This window comes from Solea solea, chromosome 10 (assembly GCF_958295425.1).
Source record: "Solea solea chromosome 10, fSolSol10.1, whole genome shotgun sequence".
NCBI classification, from domain to species: domain Eukaryota; kingdom Metazoa; phylum Chordata; class Actinopteri; order Pleuronectiformes; family Soleidae; genus Solea; species Solea solea.
Window position 1 is genome coordinate 5859662 of NC_081143.1, and position 17782 is coordinate 5877443.

Here is a 17782-nt window from a genome sequence, read left to right on the forward strand (position 1 = left end):
CACTAATAATGGCTTAGTTTATGTATAAAATGTCCCTTCAGTCAAAAGACGGTGTTAAGTTTCCGTGACCTGTGAGATTGTTGTTACGACACATTCTCTGAAGCTACTGGAGCTTTAATTATCCTGACACTGACGGAACACGTTCCCTGGAGACTTTGTTTCTAAGGACGTCAGCTGATGGGACCATAAATGAGAGGTGGTTGTGATTTCATGTTTTTCCCGTTTACACCACTGCTGCAGTTTTTAGCCCTGTGTAAGAATCTGTTTGTATACACAAGCATCAAACGTTACGCTTTACAAAGAGGTCAGTTTCTCTGCTTGCTTCCTCTCCGCTGTGCCATAGTCATCGCATGCAAAGGAAGAAAGAGACCTAGTTAAGAACAAAGTCTCTCTGGGGGGAGAAGGCCCCTCGTAGAGGAAATGTGTATTTAAATGGTGCAACAGGAACAAAAAGCTGTGAAACAGCTCTGGCACGAAAGCAAGGTGTCAGGTGAAACTTCAAAATGAGCTTTTCTCTTTAGAAAGCTTGACGTGAGGTGTGGGGGGGGAAAAGTCAACACATCAAGTGCATTCAGTTTCCTTTACCAGAAATTGTCTTTATTGAACGAGGCTTGCCTTCAGATATCAAAAACAAACAGCAACCTGATCGGTCTCCGAGTACCAAACTGTACGAGAGAGAGGAGGAATCTTTGGAAGCTGCCGAGACAGAAACTGCTCCACAACCCGTATGAACCTGTTCTCACGCCACGGTGCTGCGAGACTGCGTGATTGTCAGAGCAGCGACTGGTTTGTGACACGAGGCTGAAGCTGCGCTACATGAACGGCCGCGCCTGTGACATCGATGTACGACAGAGAGAGAGAGAGAAAAACCTTTGCAGCTTGCATTCGGACAAATCCAGATTTCTAAAGAAATTTTCTTTGGAACAAAAAGAGAAAAGAAAATGACAGAAGTTTCCTACTGTATAATTCAATGCCTGCGAAACAAAGCAGAAACTGGATGGATTCAAATGGGAACAAAAAAGAAATCCAGATTCAAAACATAAAAGATCTAAAATGAGATTTTTTTTTTAATATATATATATATATATATATATATATATATATATATATATATATAAATATATATATATATATATATATATATATTTACTCATAATGCTACAGCACATTTCTCCTATAGATTTACTCAAAGCAGTCCATTATCTCAGTGTTTGCTCTTGCTTTTTTTTACTTAAAATGTCCACATTTATCTTTTAGATTTCTTTTATCTTTGTCTTAAGTTGTTTGTGGAACAGGACGGTGATGGAGTGATGTTGACAGTAAACCTGTGACCTCACTTTTACACTGCGACAATGACAACTTCAAGTAAGACATGTTTTTTTTTTCTGAAAAATATACTTTGTAAAGCAAAGTAAAAATGTAGGAACAAATTTAAAACTATTTATTTCCTGGAAGAAAAAAAAAATGAACCGAGGTATACTTTGTAACAAAATATATCTCTTATATTAAATCTCATTTTCAAAACAGTGTGGATTAAAAATAAAGGCATGTTCTCCTCGGGTAAAGCGTGACAATCTGACCTTTCTGAAAGTGTCACCGCGACTAAAACACCCCACACGACGACGACATCTACGTCAAAAGGAAGTGACAGACCAGAGTAAGTCAAAAATATGGCAATACAAACGCAAGAAAGCTTAAATACCCAGCCCCGTTCTGAAAATATGCTAAACTTAATTAGACCCAAAATGTTGCATAACGATTTGCATAGTCTTCTTACAATATGTACATTATCAAGGCATCACTAACGTAAGGCATCTTAAATATAGTGTACACCGTGTTTTTGTGGAGCCCATTCATGTGAGAAACAAGTGCACTGTGGGAAAATGTGAGAGAAGAGAACTCCTGAGGTACCAACATGAACTGACCGGGAAACAACCAAACTGCAACTTTAAACTGACGTTAGAGACGCAGAGCAGTTAAACACGAGTTAGGCTGCGACGATGCCGACGCGGCTGCTTGTCTGCTGAATTTAATGCAGGAGGAGAGGAAACAACGCTCCAGAGAGGCAGCGGCGGCAGCAGCAGCAGCAGACATCACGCAGAGACACACATTCAGCTCAGATAAGGGCTGATGATTTACAGTCTTTGGTTGTGTTCGACCGTTACTGGACTATCGCGCACGCTTCAGCGAGCAGGAAACCTCACATTTAACAGAAGTAGAAAGATGACATCAAAGTGATTGTCTTTGCTCATAAAAATAAATATCTGTTAAAAAGCAGTCGTATAAACTGCCGCATCTGAGAGGTTTCTTCATCAAGTAGTGCCTGAAAAAAAAAAAAAAAAGTAGAAAACCCACCATAAAAGTGTCTTTTTTTAAAAACCTTATAAGTTGGACTCGCGGCAGAGGCCTTCAGGGACGTGTTACTCTTCCATAGTAATGTAAGATAAGATGGAGTGCTCTTGTGCAACTGCAGCCAGTTCTTTGAGGAATTCCGTGAAGAGGACGGTAGCGAAGACTTCTGTGCGATCGAGCGAGATGGCTTTGGGTTTCGGCGGCGGCGAACTCCTCAGCATCTTCCCCGCCTCGCTGTGGGCGGAGCCACTGCCGCTGTTTTTGTCTGAGAGAAACGTGTGAATGTTAGATATTTTCATTTCATGAAGTATAAACACAATATATTCCTGCTAATGAGTTCTCCTTTTTTTATGAATAATTTAACCAAAAATGATAAGATGTGCTTTTTCTGTAAGAAATTATTTTTTAAAATTCCTCCTCTTCAACTCTTTTTATCCTCTCACAAACATAGTTCCAACATTTTCCTTTGCAGCTTATACAACTGTGAAAACCACAGGGAATCCAGTTCAAAAACAGGCCTGGAACTCTGGGGCTTCGTTGAGATACTTCTTCAACTGCAAAGACACATGACTTAACAAAATCAAGTAGAATTTATTCTCATTCCCCAACAGGAGCAGGCACATGCATGCACGCACACACACACACACACACACACAGACACACACACGCTTTTTCAAATATTCTTAACAATTAAGTGAAACTGAGGAACTTGGCGTCAGTGTCGTCGGTGTTTCTAATCTTCAAATTGTGACAGAAATTTTGCCAAAGATTTACCCTAAAAAATATGATTTCATCTTCTGAGAATACAGTTTTAACTTGTTTTTGTAAAGTAAATTAGAATGTGACTAAAATCTCTTTTTAAAAACATGATTTTGTAAGTGCACTCAGTTCTAAACTCAAATTACTTTTATTGTGTTGAATTATTTACTTTATATGGATAACGTTTTCATGTTATTACAGGTGTGTGTGTGTGTGTGTGTGTGTAATGTGTGCCCATGTATTATTAATGTTGTGGGGACCTAAACCTGTTTACACAGTCACATTATGGGGACTTGTCTTCCTTGTGGGGACAAAAATCAAGTCCCCACAATGTAAATGACTACATTTTAAGGTGAAGATATGTTTTAAGGTTAGGTTGAGGTTAGGGTAAGGTTAGGATTAGGATTAGGCCAGTGGTTAAGGTTAGAGTAAATCTCCAGGAAATGAATGTAAGTCAATGCAATGTCCCCTCAAGTCATGAATGTTGTACGTGTGTGTGTGTGTGTATACTGTATGTCAGGCACCTCAGTTTGGACACACCTGATTCAAATGGTCAGCTCGTCATCAAGCTCTGCAGACGCCTGATAACGAGCTGTTCATTTGAATCAGGTGTGTCTGAGCGTGTAAAACATGCAGGCCAGTGTTCCCTGAGGACCAGGGTTGGGAAACACTGTACTAGACATTTGGAAGTTTACAAAAACTAAACTAATAAAACTCATAAACATGATTTTGTTGTTAAACATAATTTAACATAACATGTTTAACAACAAAATCATGTTTATGAATAAATGAATATGTAAATATTATGTACATATTCATTTATTTAGTCATCTACCAAAGTCTGTTTGACTTGAAAAATGTTGCTTCTTGTGTCAGATATTAATATGCGATTAAATTGTGATATTTATTTTTGGTTTACGTTGTGTCTTTGTTTGAAAAGTCAGACGTCCCTCTCACGTCTCCACCTTGTCCAAAATGCTGCTGCGTTTCTTTTAACTGGAGCACGTAAGACGGAACACATAACGCTTATTTTAGCCTCACTCCACTGTTTTACTGTTTGTTCTTAGGTCTATTAGGTGTTGTGTTTTTATACTGAATTTGTTTTATTTATCTCTGATGTACAGCACTTTGCTTCAGCTGTGGTTGTTTTTTTTGGATTGGATTGGATTGTATGTGCGGTTCCATAATCAAACATCATTGACATAAAGTGACATAAAGAGTAAAAACTACTCTTTGTTATGTCACGGTTGTTTGGTTACCTGCTGCTACGATCGTCTCCCTGGCCAGCAGCCAGTGCTGAGCAGCAGTGATCAGCTCTGGAAAGTCCTTTTTGGTGGAAGCCAACTCTTCTATCTGGTTCTTCACAGTGGCTAGTACCTGAGGAAAAGAAAGAAAGAGGATTACAGTAACATCTGCAGGATTTACACTAATCTAACCATCACTAAACTAATAAGAACAACCTTGAAATCTGAGTTCTGCAGCCTGTCAGTCTGACATTTGGCTAAACATGAAATAACTTTTAGTTGATCTTACATCTAAGTGCTTCAATTATCAAACAGTATATTTTACTCCCATTCTTAGCCTCCAACAAAACAAGCAGCAAGTTTCAACATCCTCAGTTGATTTGACAATGTGTCAGAATGAAAGCCCGTCTCCACATGCAGACACACGTGTTTGTGTTACCTGGTACAGCGAGCGAACAGTCGGCTGAAACACCAGGTTGGTGTTGAGCAGGAACGAGCGCAGCAGAGGCTGAGGGTAGGTCGCCAGCTGAGCCAGGATGCCCGTCAGCAGCAAGTTGACATAGAGAGTGTTGGAGAGCATGTTCTCCAGACGAGACAACAGCACGCTGATGAACGGACCTGCAGGAAGTGAAATGACGAGGTTTAGTTTTCCTGTCCAAATGTCATTTGTGGTGAATACTGAGGCTGCTGCAGACCAAATGTGTGTGATATCGCCGGTCGCTCTATGTCAGCTGAGACTGGCACATGACCCTCATGTGGAGGATAAAGCAGTAGAAGATGGATGGATGATAGTTCTTTTTTTTAAGTGAATTTGCATGAATTACTGCCGGAATTGTTGAGACCCAGACTAGGCGTAGTCACTTGGACTGAAAACATGGCTGCCAGCTATGGCAAAAAGGAAAAACATCCACTTTACAGTTTTCATCCACTTAACAAAAGCCTCACCTCACTAAACCTATTTCATCTCAAGTCTATGATGTAGTTAAACAGCCTTTTCCAGCACGATACTGAAGCGTATGAACTGCATCAAAGTCCATTGAGAAAATGAGGAGCTGCTTTTGAACTGCTGTCCCGTGTGGTCAGTTTGTGGCAAACAAACTGACCACATCCAAACAAAGAAGTATTGAAATAACACTGACAGTGCTGACAATGCATCAGTGGCCCATACAACCAAACTACCCTTTTCACTGACCTGTGAAAGGCACTGAATGGTTCCTGCTTGTACTTCCGCTACAAAACTTGGTCCCGAATGGCGACTGCAGTTTCTCAGGTTCTGGTGTTTCCGCAGAGAAGGAGGTGAAATCCATGTCCTCCTCCTCTTCTTCGCCATCCTCCACAGGTGTGACGGGCTTCTTCGAGTCTCCTTCTGCTTTGGCCAGTTTCCCACCTGCTTGTGTGTCCAGCGTACGAATGAGCTCCTCGTACTGAGCCAGAAGGTCGTCGCCCAACTCGGCCGCGGTTGTGTTTTGGAGGTTTGAATTACAATCGGTTTGAACTTTGGCCTTTGTGTCCGAGCTGTTCTTACTGTTATCAGCCATCACGGCGGGTGGAAGTGTTAGATTTAGTCCATTTTTAAGGGCAACATCCTCGGAGCTTGGATGGAGTGATTCTGATTGCGACCCGCTGCGTTGCTGCTTGCGACGCTCAACATCTTTAGAGTCCTTCTTGGCGATAAGATTGTAGACCATCACGTCATCCTGGAACTCATTCTCCTCAATATACGAGCCTTTCACTAACATGATGGTTGTTCTTCTCAACTCCTGGATGTGCTTTGGCGGCTCAGCGGCAGGCGGCTGTGGAGGTTTGCTCTCCGCTGGAGTCTCTGCAGTCTGAACCGCACACACGTCGTAACTATCATCCCACTCCAGCTCCAGCTGGTTGGTGGCGGGCAGCTCCGTGTTCGGCGGTGGGCAGGGTTTAGTTTGCGGTGCCAGCGGCTGTGGAACTCTCTTGAGCGCCACCTGTGCTTGCCTGCTCTTGAGCGAGGGCTCCTCGAGGACGCCGGGCTGGTATTTCTCAGGAGGCGGGTCCTCGCCGTCATACGGGGCCGACCACACCTGGCAGGCCCGTATGCAGCTGTTGATGCTCAGATGGGCATCGCAGAGGTAATGAAGGTAACTGACATCAAGGTAGACCTCTGACCCGATGGTGCAGGAGTTATGATCATCCTCTTCTGAGAAGCTCTCTTTCTCCTCTAAGAAAAACAGAGAGGAAGTGTTGATATAGATGGTTGGCAGCGTCTCACACAGAGAAGATCTAATGACTCTGACATGTAACTACAGGAGGCAAAGTGATGTAATACAGCGCAACAGCAGGAGACGTTTGATAGAATACTCATCATTAACCTTGTTGTATGTTTATATGCAGATCAACAGCTTCTCTGTTGCTGTTGAACACATTTCTATTATAATTCTTTTAGAATAGAACAGAATCGAATAGAATAGAATTGCCCACCAAGGTGGAAGTTAACATAAAATCATAAAGGGAGACATAAAGAAATACAAAAACACACAGTTAAAATCAGATAAGAGTTGTAAAAACAAGAGATTGAAATAAGAGACAATTGCAAAAAAGAGAGAAAGAAAGAAATGATTATATTATGTTATTTATTTAAAGACATTTAATTCCCCTTTTTATGACATATGCTCTGTATTGAAAGTGCATCCTTATAACTGAGCTTCCAAATAAAACAGTCACTTGAATGGGATTATAAATTCTAAAACCTGCCTGATGAATTCATCTTGCAGCTGATTTGAACGCAGCAAAAACATCCATGACTTACTGTGGCTCTATGTCACTACTTTACTGTTTTACCTGTATTTATTTTTTATGCTTTATACCTTTTATGTTGCTGTAAAGCACTTTGGTCAAAGCTTGGTTGTTTTTAAATGTCCACTAGAAAAAAATGTTGCCTTGACTCACTTTGACTAATCTGCAGCATGAACGTACTGAACGAAAGGTATTAAGGCTTCTCAGAGGTTATTACTGAAACTGCTGAACTCCAGTTGGGTAGACTTTCAATTAGGATAATAAGATTTATTCCAACTCAATATAACTCAAAATAATGACTTCGAATCAAAAAATCTCAACAAACAAGATCAAAGTTGAAATAGAGTAGAAACGTTTAGAAACCCTTATTGTCTTAACTCTTACCTGTAGTGTCAGCGTTACTGGAAGTCTCTCCACCCTTGGAAAAAAGGATGGAGTCCAGCTGCCGGAGTGGAGGAGGACTGTGATCAGGAGAACAGCAGGACGGCGTTAAAGCCAGGATCTTGGCTGCTGACACAGAGTAGCAGTCCCTCTCCCTCAGCACACGTCTCTGACTCAACATGATGTGATTACAGGGGATCAAGTACCTGGGGAGTTAGATTTGAACAGATCCTGTTAGGAAAACCTGTGGGTGGTTGTAGGAGTGAGACCTGGGGGGTAGCGGGGGGGATAAGTGAGCAGACAGATGTTAAACAAGTCTGCATGGTGGAAGGAAGAGAGTATAGCTCATCATATCATAAACCAATTAGATGAAGCAGGCTTCATAAGAATGCGAGCCACTCACCTCAGTATGAGCTGCAGCATCACATCTTCACAGTGTAAGCCAATCAGAGTGCGGAAGAGCGCCAGCGACACAGTTCCCAGCTGGAGAATTCAACGGAAAGAGAAAAGAAAATGTATTAGATGTATTATAGATGACAGGGGGAATGGTTTCTAGTGTTGTTTTTTTAACATATTACTGCATATTGTAAAACAAAATGAAATCAATAGTGAGGATTGGCTGCATGCAGCCACAAGGAAGGGGCGATAATCACTTTTTTGGCAGGTGCAACATGACTTTTATTGGTTGCATTTACCATTAACAGGTATTTCAAAAGAAGGGCCTGCTGAGGCTATTATGTGTCAAATATATAACTGTCAAGAAGGAAGTCAAGTCTATCTGGTGCACAAGCAACTGTTAAGCCACAAGGTAGGAGCTAGAATCAATGTGCACCGTGTACAAGTATTAAAATGCATGCATGCTGCAACACTGCGAGCACCGGAGGGAACTCCCTGAGCCAATTACACACTCACACTCTCTGAAAGACACACTATTTATTCAGTTCTGCTAATATACAGTAGTTAACCCAGACTGCCTGACATGCAGGACTGTTTTAAGCTGCCAATACTGGCTGTCTTAAGTAACAGAATAAGCCAACGCAACAAAGCATCACCACGGCAACAATCTCTGAGCTTTGTACCAACAATATCCCCGAGAGCCTCTAGGTTCATATTAAAATCAGAGAAGCCTGCACTGGAGGTGTGCTTTGTGTTTAGTGAACAATGTGTGAGTTTAAAGCAAGTATTGCAAGTATATAGAGGTGAGTGCTTAAGTAGCAATATGTCTACATACATCACTGAACTCTAAGGGAAGGCTCCCTGTGACCTTACCTGGAAGGGGGTGTTGATGCGGCTGACCAGGGTGTCCAAGATGTGGACGCCCTCGTGTTGGTGGAGGAGAATGAAGGACAGGAACGTCTGCAGGAGAGAAGGCTCAGAAACACTTCTCAGGAAGAGGTCGAGGTAAGCTGTGGTGGCCATGACCTCCTCTAGAGTCAGCTGCACGGAGAGAAGATAGAGCAGTGAGTGAGTGAGTGTTTGTGTAACTTTAGAACATATCTATAGTAGTAGTAGTAGTAGATCGTTTTTTCCCCATAATAAATAAAATCATCACTTAAAAACTGCATTTTGTGTTAACTTGGGTTGTCTTTGTCTAATATTTAAATTTGTTTGATAATCTGAAATATTTAAGTGTGCTGAAAAATAAGAAATCAGGAAGGGGGCAAACACTTTTGCACACAACTGTATATGTAGACTGTTACACAAACGTGAGTACATACTGTTTATTACACTGTATCAGACTGTATTGTTACGTACAGTCAGACCTAATTATTATACTGTAAAGCTGCAGTGCGTAACTTTTGGTGATTGTAGAGGTTATCGTTTGCCTTTGATTCAGATTCAGACAACTTTATTGATCCCCAACGGACAATACATTTGATGCTCGCCATATCTGCATTACATTCATCCAGCCTTCACAATTAACAACAAACACCATCAACAGATTAGGTAACTGACACCTTGGTCAAATAATACATTCTGTTAGTCACGCAATAAATAAATAAAGTACATGTCTAGGTTTAAAAAAACAAACAAACTAGATTAAAATGAGAGCTATCCGAGTTTAGCAGCCTGATCACTGAAGGAAAAAAGTAACTTAAGAAACGATTTGTTTTGGGGTAAATTGTACCTGCCACCAGAAGGCATCACCTCAAACTCATTAGCTAGAATGTGCTGGGGTTTGCTGACAATGGAGGTAGCCTGTTTGACTCGTCTCTCCCAGAGGGACGTCAACTCTTTCTGCCTTACTCCAGTGATCTTGGAGCAGATCTTGGAGCAGGTCTTTACAATGCAACACAGACTTGCGAACAGCTTCCTCAGCAGGTGGATCCTCTATGGGCTTTTTTTTTCTCTCTACCACAGACTCTGTATTTAAATGAAATACGGTACCAAGGTTTTTATGATGATTCAACAACTTGGACCTCTCTTCCATGGATCACACTTTGTTTGGTCTTTTAAGATGTTGTACTATTTGTATGCTGCCTCCTCCATCTGAAAATGGGTCCTGTCCAGCAAAACTATCAGACCTTAGTGAGGGAGCGTTTGTGTGTACACAGCAACATCACCGGGGCGGGCGGGGACAAGAATTGCTCTCTTAACGACTGGGTTTTCTGAGCAGTACAATTATATTATCTTGACATTAAATGAATCACTTCCTGTGTGCAGTACAGCAATGTTGCCATGCAACATAAGATCCAACCCTGAGAGAGACGTATAGAGCTGACGGGCTTAATCGCCACTGTGTAAAATGTTTTAATTACAGTCTCAAATATTTCACCTGTATTGACAGCCCCCTCTGGGCATTTAATGGATTTTAATTAAATGTGCCATCATTTTCTAGGAGACAGTTTACGAACCACTCACTGTAAGTTGGCCGTGGCTGAAGAGCCCCACACAACAACACTTTTTTACTGATTTCCACTTGGAATACACTACATTTTTAAGAGGAAGAGGAAAAAGAGCACTGACCTTGTGAAGAGCTGGTGCTAAGACAGGTAAGAGGAATCCGTTGTATATGTAACTAACCAGCTGGTCTCTGATAACAGGGTGGGCCACCTTTGAACAGTCAACGTTAAAATGCATGAAATCAAACAGAAGCTCACATCCATTAACATTTGTCATGTGGCAGAGACGTGTGTGTGTCACACATGTTCACCTGAATAACAGCGTTACAGAATTCCAGTGAGTTGAGAAACTGGACGAGTGGTGGCATCTGGAGCCAGTCCTCTCTGTGGAGGCAGTGCCACTCTTCATTGGGAACCTCCAGTTTGGTGGGGAGGGATGAGTACAGGCCGCTCAGCCCTGTGGCCAGCACCTGAAGTGAGAGTAGTGTCAATATCAAGCACAGTATTTCATTTCATTGGACCAGATAAGGGCACACAACTATTGGTCAATTTCAAAATGAATCATATGAAAAATAGTGGTGATTCCATTTTTTTTTTTTGGCTGTAAATTGTAAGATTTAAGGAATAGGTATTTGTCACATTCCCAGGGATACACAGTTAGTTATGCAGTGACATGTGAGGTGTGATTTAAATGAACGCATACAACAAACAACACTGTCACGTCTCACCCACACCCAGGTTTTGATTATCTCTTCTCCAGTAATTAGTGTTTTATTTTCATGATTTAAGGATATTTTAAGAATATTTGTTTATAAAAGTCCTGTAAGACATTTTCCCTGTACCGTAGAAAAAGCCAGCTGCGCTGTAAAAAGAAATATCACCTGATAAACGCCGCCTACCGAAACGTAAACTGCTTAGAGAGAAAATAATGGGTTTAATCACAGATTAATGAGGCAGGTTGCGCACCACGTCTCCGCTGTCACGTTTACCTTTGGCTTTTACAACAGACTTACACCCGTGTTTTACTTCTCACTGCACATTATCGTAAATCATTTCATCTTCTCAGCATTTTGATAATGTATTGCCGATGTAAGCAAAGCACTGCAGCAGCCTCCTCCGTGCACAATGAAATAGCACTCCTGAGAATTTATGCCTCCTAAAGGTCAGCTCAGGAAACGTGATGAATATTTAAGCGTCAAAGTGTTTTATGGTCGTTAACACTCCTGCAATAACAACCATGATATGGTAATAAGATCGCTAATTAATGCAATCATGTCAACTAACTCTCCACATAACAGGTATGATTTATGTCTTTTTTTTGTGTGAATTTGGTCTGAGGCAACAACAAAGCCTATATCAGCTCAGTCCGATTTAACTGTAAAATCAGTGCATCATTAGTCTGGCATTGATATATATACATCCTCTATAGGATTATCCTCGTAGACTGCCAGTGGAACCAATTAAACACAGACTCCTTTTTTTTCCCAGCTGGCATTGCATCAAAAGACATTTTTCTTTGCAGCCGTGGGTAAACTGTATTATTTACATAGAATTCCCTCACAACTGTGCCATTACCTTATGAATGCCAGGCATTTATAACATTCAGTGACAACGGTGTTTTAACCTCAGTGGGTCCATTAATTCATCTGCATATTTTTGGCCTAAAAAAAGCTAAAAAATTAAGATAATTCCTTTTACCAAAGGTTTGGGGTACTTAAAAAGAGGAGGTGTTAAACATCACAAAGTGCCTGAGTGCAAGAAATGGAGAGGTAATTCAATACTGGTGACTGACCGGGCAGAAGAATGTGTTCTCTGCGATGTGTTTGGCCACTCGCTCGTTCTCAGCGGACAGCGACATAATGAGCAGCAGAGCATCTCTGGCCTGCTGGCCCACTGTGCCCTCTCTGTGGATGAAGGGGATGAGGAGGGAGAAAATGAGGAAGTTGGTGGCCCCCTGATCCTCACTGGTGTGGAAAAACAGCTCCAGAATTGAAGGGTCTTTTGCCAGAACGCAGCACAGCTGGTTGAGCAGCAGCACCAGCTCAGCCTCGACCGCAGGCTCTGCCGTGCTGGAGCAGGACGACAGCAGCATCATGAGCGGCCGCAGGATGGGTTTGTGGTGCAGCAGCGGCTGGTGCGCCTGTCCCACCAGCATCTCGTACATCTTCAGCTGCTCCAGCTTCATGTCGTCCGTGAACTCCCGGCGAAGGCTCCACACAAAGAGACGCTCCATCACGTTTTCCATCACAACAAACTCCAGGATGGGGCCCATAGCGCCGCCTTGGCCGCACTCCTCCTCAATCAGGAGGAACAGCATGTGCTCAACATAGTTCTGCACGGCACTCGCTTCATCTCCGGGGACGGGACCAAAGCGAGAGCCACTGCTAGAGCCAGCACTGAGGCTGAGGACACTCAGGGGGTGAACGGTGGAACTGCTGCGTAGGGGATCGTGCTTTTCTAGGATCTTCACCACCTACAGAGAATACGAGAACACAGAATCACAGTTATAGGTGTCAAATCAATTATATTCTTTGTTCCTGACAGGCTGAGTATCAAAAACTATGAGGGGCAAATAATCTAGTAGCACAGTACAGATAAACTCAGTTTGATGGCACACACAGTGAAACAGTCCTTTGTGTTTTCTGTCCCTCCCTTGTGTGCCCACTGCATAGAAACCAGAGTCACAATAAAGGAGCCAGTGTCCCTCGCCTGCCACTGCTACCATGACAATAGCTGGCAGGTCACAAGAGAACTGTGCATGGCTGATGAAAAAAAAAAAAAAAAGCCTCTGCCTCGGCCCAGTGAGGTCTGACCCAGTGGCTTGAGCCTCAGGGATATGACCGGTTCAAAATGTCCAACTACTACTGAAGTGAAAGGTCTGAGGATGAGCCAAAGATTTTACTCAGTGGACATAAGGAGTGCAGTCGAGGCTTCCTCCCGTAGTGACGGGGAAGGGAATGACAAAAGCTACAAAGGACAGGAGGTTAGGCATATGTCATGTACGTGCCCTGCCAGTGTTTTGATAATTACTTAGAATTCCTCCGAGGGGGTGTGACAGAAGTTACTCACTGGAGCTTTAAATATGCATACCATTTCCAGAGCAGCTGCTGGATGTTTCTATATTTCAGTGTAGGTCTCACAGTGTAGACTGATCAATGTTAGTCGGCCTCAGCTTTAAAATGTAATTAAAACGAATTACCTGATTTTTTTTTTTCAGCTTCTTAAAATGGGAATGTGTTCTGGTTTATTTGCTCCATATAAGAAAGAAATCATTCAAACTGAATCATTTTGGTTTGCGGACAAAACAAGAAATATGAAAACATAACCAACAATAATAGACAGTATGAAAATAATGGTTATTTGCAGCCCTAGGTCAAATAGTAAAGACTGACGATGACTGAACTGAGGGAGGGCAGCATCACTTTGCCAACCCAACACTGTTTGTGCTGCACTACACTTCAGTTACATTTTATTTGATTCTGTTGTATTTAATTATTTACTGAGCCACTTCTAGCACACTAGGTCTGAGCGCCTTCTCTTTGGGACGGATTTTCTGAGAACTAAAGTCTGACTGTGAAGAGGATCTTCAACGTAAACTGGGTGAGAGAGTTTCGACATAAATGCTCACAGCGCTGAACAGAACCACACTGATGATACTCACAGTTTTATCGACAGTCACGTGACATGAATGGAATGAGTCAGAGACTCTGACGAGCCATATCGACAAGTAACAAGCTGCCCGTGCTACGCCGTCTATAGTGGTGTCTATTGATTTTTGGCGTCACTCTGCATGTTACAACAAACGCCATGAGCTCTGTGAGGCCTGGATACACGCAGGCATGAATATCAACCTGATCTCCCAACTCTGAAGGACGGTAGATACCGTATTACTCACTTGGATTTCAAGGTTTTCCGAACTGAAACCAAAGTCAGGAGGAGTCTAATCAGGCTACAAAACAACTTAGCATGAGAATTAGACTCTGAAGTCAATTTGCCTGAAGCAGTGAAGAAAAAGCTTTGATCTGGGAAAAGGGAGAACTCAGTTTCTCTCTTGAGTCACAAGCTTGGACTAGTCAGTCTCTTATATTTTTGGTTACAATTTCTATCCCAATTTTAAAGAAAAAAAATGTGTCCATAGTCATATATTATTTAGCATGGTTTTGATCACTATTGAGGGAATATGTGACAATACAATATATGTGACTCAAAAACTAGTGACATACAGTATATGCCCACAGTACTAGATGTTCAAAAACATGAAAATTAATGCAGAGAAGAAAGCCTAATCTAATCTAGTCAGATCATCTACTCCATATGAGAAACCTGTGGTGTAAACAGTCAAATCATGGTGAATCCAATTTAGTTAGTAAAATTCTACCATACTGAACATTTTGCATATCGCATAAGAGGTATCAATTTGAACTCATTAGCTCAGAGTGGAGGAATTACTGAAGTTTATCCACAAGAAACAGAAGGTGCATTGAAATCTAATTAGATCATCTTCTTTATATGCACCATCTGTGGCTGAATGAATAAAAGGTTCTGGTCCTGTTCACCATGTTGTGTACTGCATTATACCATGGTGGTGGAACACAAAAAAACACTTGCAATAATAATGTCTGATAACAATTCAGACAAATGAGTCTAACTATTAAAGACCCAGTGAGTAACATATAGGACAGCCAATTGGCAGAGGCCTAAGCATGTTTATATCAGTCGGAACAAGGGTCTCTCTGCAAAGAGTTTGTATGTTCTCCCCGTGTGTGCGTGGGGTTTTCTCCTGGTTCTCTGGATCAGTGTTTCCCAACCCTGGTTTAGATGTTGCCCTGCTCTAACGCACCTGATTCAAATGAACAGCTTGTTATCAGGAGTCTGCAGTGCTCCTCCTCAACGTGGGCGGAGTCAACTGCTGTGACGTTGTTTTATTCGCAACACACAAACTAGTGACTTGTGAAGCAGTTGTTTTGGGTGTACTGAATCATTAGACTCAGTTCTCCCAGAATCGCTCAGTACTTCCTGCATGACCGGAGCACAGACTCTGAAATACGGCGGATGTGATGCAGCTCGCCACTCACGATCGCCGGATTTCGGCAGTGCTGTCACTGCATGTTCTCAGGATTTTCGAGTCTTGTTAACTGATCTACAGTTTGGCATTGTTCGTTTTGATACGTGTAGTGGAAAAGTGCCATATGTAGCTCTGTGATGGACTGACAGCCTGTCCAGGGTGTATCTGGTCTTTCGTACTATGTCAGCTGGGACTGGCACCAGCATTTAATTTAATTTAACAGTGGAAGTGTGCTTGTTATAGCTGTGAAAAGAAAGCCTGCTCACTGACAAGACCCCATACTGACGGCCACTGTTGTTGACACACCAGCAGCCGACAGTCAGCGACACATGTTTCAATGCACCAAGTTACAGTAAGTCAGTGAATGTAAGGTCTGTTCATTTAAGTCAGGGAGGAGTTGTAGAATCAGACCGCCAGGTCCCACCGGGGTTAACAGGGACACATGCTGCTTCAAAGAGCCAAAAATCAGAGGCAGACGGTTTCACGCTGCCAAGATTCCACAGCGGCCATGACCACACTGCAGTTAGCTGGGAGTGAAGTCAGCCAGTCACTTTCTACTGTCAGGGTTTGTCGTAGAAGTTTGGCAGAATGTGAACAACCTCACTACCGATTTAGGTTAATCTTTAAAAGACTCTTGTTCCCAAACAGGTGTCCTGATCTCACTTGAAAGGCAAATGAAGACAAAACTAGATTAAAAAAAAATATACTTTGTAACACAAAATCTTATAGAATATATAGTTATTTGTTCCACATTTTAATTATAATAATACCTTATTGTAGTTATATCAAGAGCCCACTCTGATAAAATCTCAAAGGAATTTACAGTGTGTAAATCCTTGTGTTTTGTTTGTTATGTTTCATATTTTAACTGCATACACACGTCCAAGTTTTGGTGTCATCATACATTTGTTCTGCAACTCGTGGAAATTCGCACAAATCAAGAATTAAGAAGTGAAAGATACAGCATATCACCTCTCAACACCAACAATTCAGCAGTTGTGATCTTCTCATCTGACTCTCAACAAACAAGTCAGCATATATCCTAAAATAAATTCTCGACATGAGAGTAATAATTCAGTGCAGGTGTTTACCTGAGCCCAGTGGTTTTTGAACACAATCATGCAGGTCTCTGGATCCACCCCTTTCAAGACCAGGGCGTCTCGGTTTCCGTTAGCAACCATGGAGGCCATCATGGTGACCGGATTGTACGTGAGCTAAACCATGTCATAGACAGGAGAGGGCGGACATTCATGACTGCTTGTTGGGTGCAACCATAACCACAGGAGGAGGGATAATCACTAGGGACCTGAGGAGCCAGAGGAGAAGCACACAAGCAGAAGTCATCATATACACAGAACTATGAAGTGTTACATCACAAAATAGCAGCACAGATGCAACAATATGACTGGTGATTGCAGTGCATTGCTCTTCCTCTCTAACTCTGCATGGCTAGACAGCAGCTATGACAGGCATGCAGGAGAAAGAACAATAACAGGCAGTGTTAGATGACTCAGTCGAGGCACATCTTGCTCGACTTTGGCTCAGAGAGTTGCCTGCTGCTCTCTGGACTTCAGACTGAGCTGTCAAATTACTTTGGAATACCTCGGACACCCACAGAAGATTCCTGACTTCATTCTGTTTACTTCACAAGGTGAACAGCAAGCGGGTGTAAGCTTCTTGGCTTGTGCGAAAAAAAAAAAAAAAGCGTAATGATTTTGTGTATCGGAAATTATAATGAGCTTACATTTACAACATCTTCAGGCAAGCAATGTCTGCACTGCTCACATGGCTTGTTTTGATGAAAAAAAGTATGTATATTATTTTAGATGAAAATAGCCTGTGGGCAACTTCAGAACTCTGTTCCAACACTCACATCAGCACCACGGAAATTTGGAAGATGCCCACATTTCCTTCAAAGGAACTCATTTGCTGTTTTCCTTGGAGAGGGCAGATATTGGAGACGGAGATTTTTACCCAAAACGCTGGTTCAAAATATAAAGCCAAAACAATATCAAACTTTTTCAGATTCTCCTAAACTCCTTCTCATGAGTACGGCTCAGAGTAGAAGGACGTTTAGCCTAATATTCTCTCTACTTGCAAACTATGAATATAGTATATGTAAAAAATATCACAAGTTTAAATGAATACTGGGGTGTAAAGGTAGGCATATTTGTAGCACTCCAGTCACCACAGGACTTTCGGTACATCAGTTTCTGTTCCTGTAGTGATAGAAATACAAACGTCACCTCACAGCACAGTACAACATACACTATCTTTCCTTCTTTTTTCTACACAATACAATGCAAATGACTCTGCTGTTAAACATGCAACAGCTGCACGCCATGCTGACAAATTCAACTCTTCAAGGC

General features: G+C 42.0%; 1 protein-coding gene across 2 annotated transcripts in view; it reads right to left on the reverse strand.

Moving 5' to 3' along the window:
- Window positions 1–1128: 1128 nt before the first annotated feature.
- Window positions 1129–17782, reverse strand: part of fhip1aa (FHF complex subunit HOOK interacting protein 1Aa) — a 28840-nt gene continuing 12186 nt past the window's right edge. For both annotated transcript variants that reach the window (XM_058640992.1, XM_058640993.1), the window contains exons 3-13: window positions 16505–16719; window positions 12141–12821; window positions 10660–10818; window positions 10473–10559; window positions 8775–8942; window positions 7909–7988; window positions 7509–7711; window positions 5548–6549; window positions 4795–4973; window positions 4371–4488; window positions 1129–2617 (exon numbers count right to left, since the gene is read on the reverse strand). In XM_058640992.1, the coding sequence (XP_058496975.1) occupies window positions 2421–2617; window positions 4371–4488; window positions 4795–4973; window positions 5548–6549; window positions 7509–7711; window positions 7909–7988; window positions 8775–8942; window positions 10473–10559; window positions 10660–10818; window positions 12141–12821; window positions 16505–16606 (2976 nt within the window). In that variant the 5' untranslated portion in view covers window positions 16607–16719 and the 3' untranslated portion in view covers window positions 1129–2420. The remainder of the gene's footprint in view (window positions 2618–4370; window positions 4489–4794; window positions 4974–5547; window positions 6550–7508; window positions 7712–7908; window positions 7989–8774; window positions 8943–10472; window positions 10560–10659; window positions 10819–12140; window positions 12822–16504; window positions 16720–17782) is intronic.